The sequence below is a fragment of the Phaseolus vulgaris genome, chromosome 10, assembly GCF_051622355.1.
Source record: "Phaseolus vulgaris cultivar YP4 chromosome 10, ASM5162235v1, whole genome shotgun sequence".
Taxonomy (NCBI): domain Eukaryota; kingdom Viridiplantae; phylum Streptophyta; class Magnoliopsida; order Fabales; family Fabaceae; genus Phaseolus; species Phaseolus vulgaris.
This window is the reverse complement of record NC_143507.1, coordinates 41,579,008-41,587,972: the sequence shown is the minus strand read 5'-3', so window position 1 is coordinate 41,587,972 and position 8,965 is coordinate 41,579,008. Positions and strand designations below refer to the sequence as shown.

Sequence of the window (8,965 nt, the reverse complement as noted above, 5' to 3'; positions counted from 1 at the left end):
TCAAACTTTGAAAAGGACATCAAACTTTGTCATGTTAAAACCTCTGGAATGTTCGGTTTTCTTTTGTTAGATATCATATATTCCTCCCTCCACATGATAAGAAGCTAACAAATATTATCATTTAATAGCACAACATATTTCCTATGATTTTGTGTTTTTTTTTTTGCATTTTTCAAGGATAACTTGTCAGCTAAGGAGTAAAGTCAGTCAATGACTTTTTTGCATTATAAATTCATTTCCACAACACAACACATTACAGACACTAAGCTTTTGTCACCACCTTCCCTTCCCATCTTTGTTGCAAACTACAAAGTTAAGTGTTCACCAAAACCAATGGAGATTGTAGGATTCGGTTTTCGTCCCACAGAAGAAGAACTTGTGGACTATTACCTCAAACATAGGTTGCTCGGTGATGATCCACATGTCCACGTCATCCCTGACATTGACCTTTGTGAGGTGGAACCTTGGAACGTACCAAGTAATCATCTAAACATTTAACACTCCATGCATCTTCATGCAACGATAATGTGTTCTTTATCTTGCTCTTATCTCTACTTCATTGTTGTTCTTTTTTCTTGTCTGAAACAGTGTTATTAGCACAATCAGCTGTACAATTCGAACTTCCAGAATGGTTTTTCTTCAGTCCTGTTGATTTCAAGTACTCAAATAGTAAAAGGGTTAACAGAACAACCAAGTGTGGCTTCTGGAAACCTACTGGAAAAGATCGTGAGATCAGGAGCTTGGACACAGACACTCTCATTGCCACAAAGAAGACTCTTGTTTACTATAAAGGCCGTGTTTCCCGTGGTGTCAAGTCCAACTGGATTATTCATGAATACCATGCTGTTACCTTTCACGAAAGCCAGGTTGGTATACGTTTTGGAGAATTCTAACACTGAATGGAAATAATCTTTCTTGATTTTTCTTCACTGTTGTATAGCTTTGACATCCATGGACTAGCAAGAGTGAAAAAAGTTAATTGGAGTCTAAGATAATTGAGATTTAGAGTGATGTGATCACCTGTAAAAGTCACCTAAGCTTTTAAAGATATCATTAAACTTGTGTTTTAAGTTTGAGGACTTATATTAAGTTCCAATGATCATGGTAAGGTAAAAGTATTTCTTACATCTCTTCTTTTATATACTGTATTTATGATATTAGAAGGTTATTGTTATTGGCTCCTTTGATTGAATCTCATGTGTTTTTTGGTCATACACACTATTCATGTTCTGTATTCTCCACTTGGTCTTGTCTTCCTTGATGATAGGACTAAACTTCATCAAAAGAAGGACATGGAAGAGCTTATATTGGCTAATAAAAGTGACTTACGACCTTCCTATAACCTCTTTATGGCTTATTTTATTTCAATGACTTTTGCTTAGAAGCATATCAAAACATTATCTTTTTTGTGTATTCAAACAAGGTCCTAGATAAAGCTCATGGAATAAGCACCTATATATGACATACATAAATATTTCATCCAACCATACGCACAATTCATTATCAATTTTGCTGGGAATCATCGACTACAGATCAATTTGGTTGGAAATCATTGACTAGAAACTAGTACATCAATTTGGCTGGAAATCATTACTAGAAACAAGTACATTTTATACGTTTTATAATGTTGAATTAAGATTAAAGTTTACTTCTTAATAAGTTTTTATTCAAAGACCGAGAACTTCTGCTGTACAATTGTGAGAAGGTGAACCTTATTTTTGCAGTATAACTCTTGCTGTGAATAGAACTGTTCAGGGAATAAGTTCCAGATTGGAGGCGTCAGCCTGATTTGTTTTGGCTTTTCATTTCTGCGAATTGTATGAAATAACAGATGACTGTCTTCTAACTTTGCAGAGGACTTCTGTTTTATGTCGCCTGATGAAGAAACCTGGACCAACAACTGAAGGTGAAGGTGATACACAGACTTGTGATGAAGGGGAGAGCAGTAGAGTCATGGTTTCTGGCTATGAAAATGAGGTAATAGAAGGGGGGATTCCTTCAGTAAGCTGAAACATCCTTCACAAACATATTTACACTCAGTCATGTGAAATATGCTGAGAATTGATACTTGTGTGTGTATTTTCAGAGAGGTACTTCTGCTGGAATAGAGACGACCTTTCAGCCTATGCATCAAACATATAATTACTTCCCCCCACTGCAACAGTCTCCAATTGGTATTGAGCAAGAGGAATCTTCTCTTCCACACTCCCCATTTTACAGTTCCCATTTTAGAAAAGAATCCAACAATATGCAGATTCCATCTGAAACTACCCAGGAGGAGGAGCAATTCCTGAGTTCTATTTGGGTTGATGAGAGAGAACTTGGATACCAGATGCCATCAATCTTCTGATGACAATACAAAAGGTTCTTTCATCTATATGGAGACAACTTCATCAAGCCAACAAAGCCTATTTCCACAATTATTATATCTTGTCAATGTAGTTATATGGATTTTTCTGTGTGTATTACTACGTTAGTTGTGTGAAGGAATGGTGTGAGTACTACCACAGTTTCTTTTCATGTAGTGTGACTACATGGAAAACTCTGTTTTAAGAATTTCATCATTATAAGATAGTTAAGAAATGTAGTTCACATGTATTTCGCATTGATGCAGGCTCACTGCATCTTATTATAATGAAAGATTTGTGCACATTTGTTGCCTTTTAAGTCATTAATTTTCCAATTGCAATCTTAATATCTTTCTAATTAAAATATGATGTAAACCACTAAAGTTGTTGTCTAAGATCACAATAGCACTATAGTTGTCTGTGTCTGTTCTTTTGTGGCTCCAGTCTAGTTCTACACAAAGACAAACAAGGTGACATTTTTAATCTTTGAGGGACTATTTTGGTGACATCGTAATATTTGGAAGTCCAATTTAGGAGTTTACTCCTTAAACCTATGATAACAGAAACCTTACGGCTAAACAAATTTTGTTTTGTTTTATGAATTTTGAGCTGAGATGAACTTTCTTATTTGTTGCTAATCTAATTGGTGGTTCTTAAAAGCAATGTGCAGTCATATTGACACATATCTTAGTAAGCCTATGTGGCCTGTCCTGAAAATGTTTTGTTTCTGTTCAAAAACATGCTAGCATGCGTGTCAGGTCAATTGTTCAATATGTAGTCAGCATCAGGATTGTTTTCTTATCCAATAAAGATCTTTAGGCAAATCTTCACAAAAAATTATTAAAAAATGAAGGTTAGATGGAATTCTATTAGAAAGGTAATGCATGGCCATGTTCTTAGTAAGCCTGGTTAAAAAATATCACCTAGAAGAACCTAACCTAAATCATTATTCAAAAGAATGAAATAGGAAGTAGATATGTAAATTTAAGCCATCCAAATTCCAAAGCTTCATTTATTTATGCATCGTTGTAGAATATCTGATATAATCTGCCAAACAGGCTGACATAGATTATGCAACATTTAAACGGTATTTTCATATGCTCTGACCAAAAAAAAATTAAATTACACACAGACCATTGAGATTGCAAGTATTGAACTAATGACTATGAAATGGCACCACCTTCTGCTTTAGATATTTCGTTATGACATGAAAGGTGCAGTAAGCTGCATCATTTTAGGACAATGTGAATTTTTCCTTGTGTAATTAATAATGAATAATTCTTGAAAATTCAGAAGTGGCAATGATCATGAACATGAGAGTTTAGTAGCATACAAACACCAACAACTCATCATTTTTATATTCGAAGGAGAAAGGAAAGGCACTCATGTAACACTGCTCCATTTCCACCTGCTAAAAGGTAAACACAACTAAGATTTGAAGAAGAGTGAAATCAGTTTAAAACATTAAACACTAATGTTACCCTCACAGCTTGTGTTTTGGTAGACACTTCAAAGACTAATAAAATATAGTGATAAAATCAAATTGGTATATAACAAACAACTCTAAACTTAATTACCATCTCAATTGTTATAATGTTTTTTCAAGGAGTCAAATCCTCATTCAATCCTTAGTGCAGATCCTTGCAACACATGAAAGAGGCATAGCAGTATAACTCCTAACAGTGTAGTGGTATCTTAGCATAAACTGTAATCTTGTGCTCATAAAACAGTTTATCCTTTGACAGAAAGAGTTTCCAATTTTTAAGGGGACAAAAACTAGTGGGGAGCATAACAAACCAACACTATACAAACGCCTTAAAAACATGGTGGGGCAACAAAGAGAATTGACTCAAAGATTCGATACTCTGTTACAAGGACGTTGAGTGAAGGTACAAGGAGTTCATAACTTGAAATGGTAAACTTGGGAAGCAAGTCTCACTGTTTCATAAATTCATATTACCAACTTCAGAACTGTTAACCAATTTCTTTCTGGAACCTTCATAGGAAAGTTCATTTCCACCAAATATCAACATAGATTAAAAAATAAAGTCTAATCAATAGTTAATTTTAAAGAGTGTAAACATTTTAGAATTTAGATTATTTAAAAAATAATTACATCTATAAGCAGTTATTGTTATAATCTAAATCAAAAGTAATAAAAAAAAAAAATTTTGAATAGTAAATTGCATAAAAAAGGTAAGAACTTGTTGTGGGGAAAGCTGAATATAAAAAGCCATTTAGCAGATACTGAAAAAGCTCAGGAGGGAAAAGAATAATGGAGGTGATAACATCAAACGGTGGAGTTCAATATTAGTACTTGAAATCTTAAAAAGTATATCTACCTTTGGAGTCATGTTATTGATTAGTAGTGGAGGGCATAACAAACCTCCAAAATAAAGCAAAAGATGCATCAAAATTCAGTAACCAATATTCTTGAAAGAACATTGAAATGGTGGGCCATGGAAGAAACTTGGGAACCAAGGCTTAAGTAAGAAACTACAAATAAAAATAATTATTTATTAAAGTTTCTACTTTTAAGTTTAAGTAAACATTATAAAATGAGGTAAAAAGTTTGCCATTACTTATATATTATACTAACAAATTTTTTTTATCATAAATTTAACATAACTTCGATGAATTCAATAAAATTAATATTAAATCTAATTCAACTTTATAAAATTAACTTATAATTAAGACTTAGAATTCCTTGTATATTATGAAATATCTTTATCGAAAATTTTTAAAATTGTTTTTCTAAACTTCAGATTAGCCAAATAATCTTTGTACTTTAAATTAATTAGTTTGAAAGCCATTGATCGTGATGATAGGGACTCGTAACAGATTACATCCCTATAGAATGAAAAAATATGTTAAATACATTTTTGTCCATTTCGTAGAAGGTGGTGTGGGTTGTGAGGAAAAAGATTCTCATTCTCACGCGGTATTAGTACAATACAATCACTGTATTTATTACTGTATCTATATTACTTGCATATGTTAATTATTTTTATAGTTATATTATGAACTTTTTTATAAAGATTGCAAATAATCTTATTATAATGTATTTTCCAACGACAACTTCTTCACTAAGGAGTCAAGTCAAGGAATATGGCACTATAAATTCAGTTCCATAACACAACAAAAACACAAACACTGAAAACACTCGCTTGCTTTCTTCATTTTCTTTTGTTTCATCGTCTTTCTCTCTTTCTTTCTTGTTAACTGCAAACACAACTGAAGTCAAGTGTTCACCAAAACCAATGAAGATTGTAGGATTTGGTTTTCGTCCCACAGAAGTAGAACTTGTCGACTTTTACCTCAAACTCAAGTTGCTTGATGATCCCCGTGCCCACGTCATGACTGAGATAGATCTTTGCAATGTGGCACCTTGGGAAGTACCAGGTAATAATCTAAAACTAAGCATGGATTTTGATCAAATCAACGCTGTCCTTTTTCTTGCTCTGATCTTTACTTCAATTTTGTCTGATTCTTTTATTGTTTCAATTAGTGATGTTAGCGAAATCAGTAATACCATTCAGTGACCGAGAATGGTTTTTCTTCAGTCCTGTTGATTTCAAGTACTCAAATAGTAAAAGGGTTAACCGGAGAACCAAGAGTGGCTTCTGGAAACCCACTGGAAACGACCGTAAGATTAGGACCTGGGACACCACCACTGTCATTGGGACCAAGAAGACACTTGTTTTCTGCATTGGTCGTGCTTCCAAAGGTGTCAAGGCCAAGTGGGTTATTCACGAATATCATGCTCTTAATGCTCTTACCTTTCATAAAAACCAGGTTTGTATTTCTTTTTTTAAGAAATTTTAACTCTGCTGATCTTTGTACTAAACTATGTTGTGTAGTAGGAGTGTAAATTAGCACTGGATGTGTTTAATTGAGTCTTCTATCTAAGAACACTCACAATTCATCATTATTTCTCACCGAACACTGTCAATTTCTTCTGCATACGTTTGCTTCATTTGTCTTGGCCTTATACTTTTGTAAATTGCGCCAAATGAATTCTGACTATTCTCCAATTTTTGCAGAAGGATTTTGTTTTATGCCGCTTGATAAAGAAACCTGGGAAAACAACTGAAGGAGGAACTGATGCATTGATTTGTGATGAAGGTGAATCCAGTAGAAGCGTGGTTTCTGATTGTGAAAATCAGGCAATAGCAGGACTTCCATCTGTAAGCTGAAGCATCTTTCATGAACATATATACACTGTGCCATGTAAAACATGCCGAGACTTGATACTTCCTTTGTAATTATATTCAGGGAGGAACTTATACCGGAATGGAAACAGTCTGTGAGGCAACACATCAGGCAGATAAATCCATCTCCCCAAAAGAACCCCCCCTAATTGATATTGAGCAGGATGAAGCATCTTCTTCAAACTTTGCATCTATCAATGCCTATTTTAGAAATGAAAACAACATTATGCAGATTCCATCTGAAACTACGCAGATTCCATCTGAAACTATGGAGTTTTCTTCTGAAACTAAGCAGATTCCATCTGAAACTACCCAGATTCCATCTGAAACTACCCAGATTCCATCTGAAACTAAGCAGATTCCATCTGAAACTATTCAAATGGAATCTGAAACTATTCAGATGGAATCTGAAACCAAGCAGATTCCATCTTCTGAAACTATTCCGAAGGATGTCTTGAATTCATTGAATTCATTTTTATTTAACGAGGTTGTCCTGAATCTATTTTTAGTTTATGAGAGTTTAGTTATTGATGAAGAAGCTTTAGTTTATGAGACTTTAGTTATTGACGAAGAAGCTATGCAGGTTCCATGTGAAGTTACGGAGACTCTATCTGAAGATATGCAGGGTGTATTAACCGAAACTATGCAAGCTATGCAAGCTCTATTATCTGAAGCTAAGCAGGCTCCATTATCTGAAGCTACGCAGCCTCCATATGATACTACGCAGATTTCATCTGAAACTACGCAAACTCCTTATATGCAGGTTCCATTTGAAGCTCCACAAACTCCATCTGAAACTAGTTCTTTTAACCATTCCACTCAATCAAAGCCATTGAAAAGGGCATATTGCGAAAGCCCTTACATAGATGCAGAAGTCGTCCCTAAACTGGTAAATATATATATGCAGAGTCCATATAATATTGAGGAGTTTTATCTCCTTTCGTTTCTGAACTTTCATGTTGGTTTAATAAGATAAGATTGCAGTGTGCATTATGGTGTTTCGAATTTTGTCAGATTTTTTGCAATGTATAGGGATTTTCTCCAGTAGGTTCTTAAAAGATACTCAAGTGAATTGTCTGGTTTGAGTTGGCTTTGATGTTTTGGTGTGATTCATGATCGATTGATGGGTATTTATTGAGACTGTAAAAAAAGGCAATCTACTTATATACCTATTTTTGCCTTTCCTTGCATCTCTTCCCCTGCATAGACCCTAGGACTACACTTTTTCTCGAGATTGTGATATTTTTTATATTTGTTTTGAGCACTTCAAGAATTGAATTCATCTGTTTTCTTTTGAAATCATTGCAGGATGCTAATATTGGAGATATTTCAATTATGTATACTAAATATCTTAATTCAGATGAATACTATTCATCAAAAAGGTTTAAAACATCATACGATGTTGCACTTGGTGACACATGTCTTCTATTTTCTAACCAAGAAGCAAATCAAGAGAAACAAGAAAGTATATTTCAAGATGATTTCTGGGGAGAGGAGACATCCTCATGTGACTCTACAACAAGTAAACCTTTGGAGATCAATTGTTTTTAAATTTCTAGTAAGTATCATGTCATGGGAAGATCAGTAAGTATCATTCAAGACCAAACAACGTCATATGATGGGAATTAAGAACTTAGTTCCATTAGTGGATTCGTGGCACTTAATTATAGGAGTATATGTTATTAAAATAACTTGCTCTATAGTAGCCAATTTATTAGAAATCGCATAATGACAATTATGCATTAAAATTTAGAAGTATATATGATAGCAAATCAATTACAAAGTATCAGAAACTGCATGATGTTTATATTTAAGATAGTAGATTCTGTAACTAGGAAGTTTGTGTGGTTATTTGCAGTTTCTGGACAGAGTACATTTTGTAGTATTTTGTCTATGATAGCAAGTGTATTTCTGAATCGATGTGTTATATGTGATTTTAGTATTTAATAATATATTTTATTAGTTTTTGGAATTCATGAAGAACACAGTTGTCTTCCCAAATTAACTTAACAGGGGATTGGCTAGACAACTACTTCATTTTTATCATGCTCAGTTAATCTTTGTTTTTCTGAAGCAAGGATGGTTTATTTTGGATCATAAATAATGCTCTAGGACTTTAGGGAAATATTTAAATTCAGCATGCAAATGCCATAAAAGATTCCCTTTCTTAAGGACCCCATTTTGTATTTGGAATCTAGCTTGAGCAGATTTACTATGACCAACATTAATGAATCCTGCCTGGTTTTTTTGTGTAAGGGTAGAAAGTTTTGTAAAGATTGGAGTTGAATAAGAAATACCCAACCAGAATATAGAAATCATTATTCAGGTTACTCTCATGCAACTCTAACAAGGCATGCATACACACACTTGTTAATGGCATGAATGGGAAGGAAAAGCCATTAGAGT

At 33.9% G+C, this 8,965-nt stretch overlaps 2 protein-coding genes across 3 annotated transcripts; both read left to right on the top strand.

The window, feature by feature from the left end:
• Positions 1 to 253: 253 nt before the first annotated feature.
• LOC137819619 (protein NTM1-like 9) lies at positions 254 to 2,671 on the top strand. Of its 2 annotated transcripts, none has more exons than XM_068623520.2 (4): positions 254 to 478; positions 589 to 866; positions 1,855 to 1,977; positions 2,087 to 2,671. In XM_068623520.2, the coding sequence occupies exons 1-4, from the start codon at positions 334 to 336 to the stop codon at positions 2,348 to 2,350; spliced, it is 810 nt and encodes a 269-aa protein (XP_068479621.2). In that variant the 5' UTR covers positions 254 to 333; the 3' UTR covers positions 2,351 to 2,671. The 2 variants fall into 2 exon arrangements, with proteins under 2 accessions (XP_068479621.2, XP_068479620.2); XM_068623519.2 differs by having other exon boundaries at positions 1,855 to 2,001.
• A 2,822-nt stretch (positions 2,672 to 5,493) lies between these two features.
• On the top strand, positions 5,494 to 8,544 carry LOC137818979 (uncharacterized). The gene is made up of 5 exons (XM_068622651.2): positions 5,494 to 5,750; positions 5,857 to 6,143; positions 6,392 to 6,535; positions 6,624 to 7,448; positions 7,868 to 8,544. Exons 1-5 carry the CDS (start codon positions 5,609 to 5,611, stop codon positions 8,108 to 8,110), a joined length of 1,641 nt encoding a protein of 546 aa, XP_068478752.2. The 5' UTR covers positions 5,494 to 5,608; the 3' UTR covers positions 8,111 to 8,544.
• Positions 8,545 to 8,965: the final 421 nt, after the last annotated feature.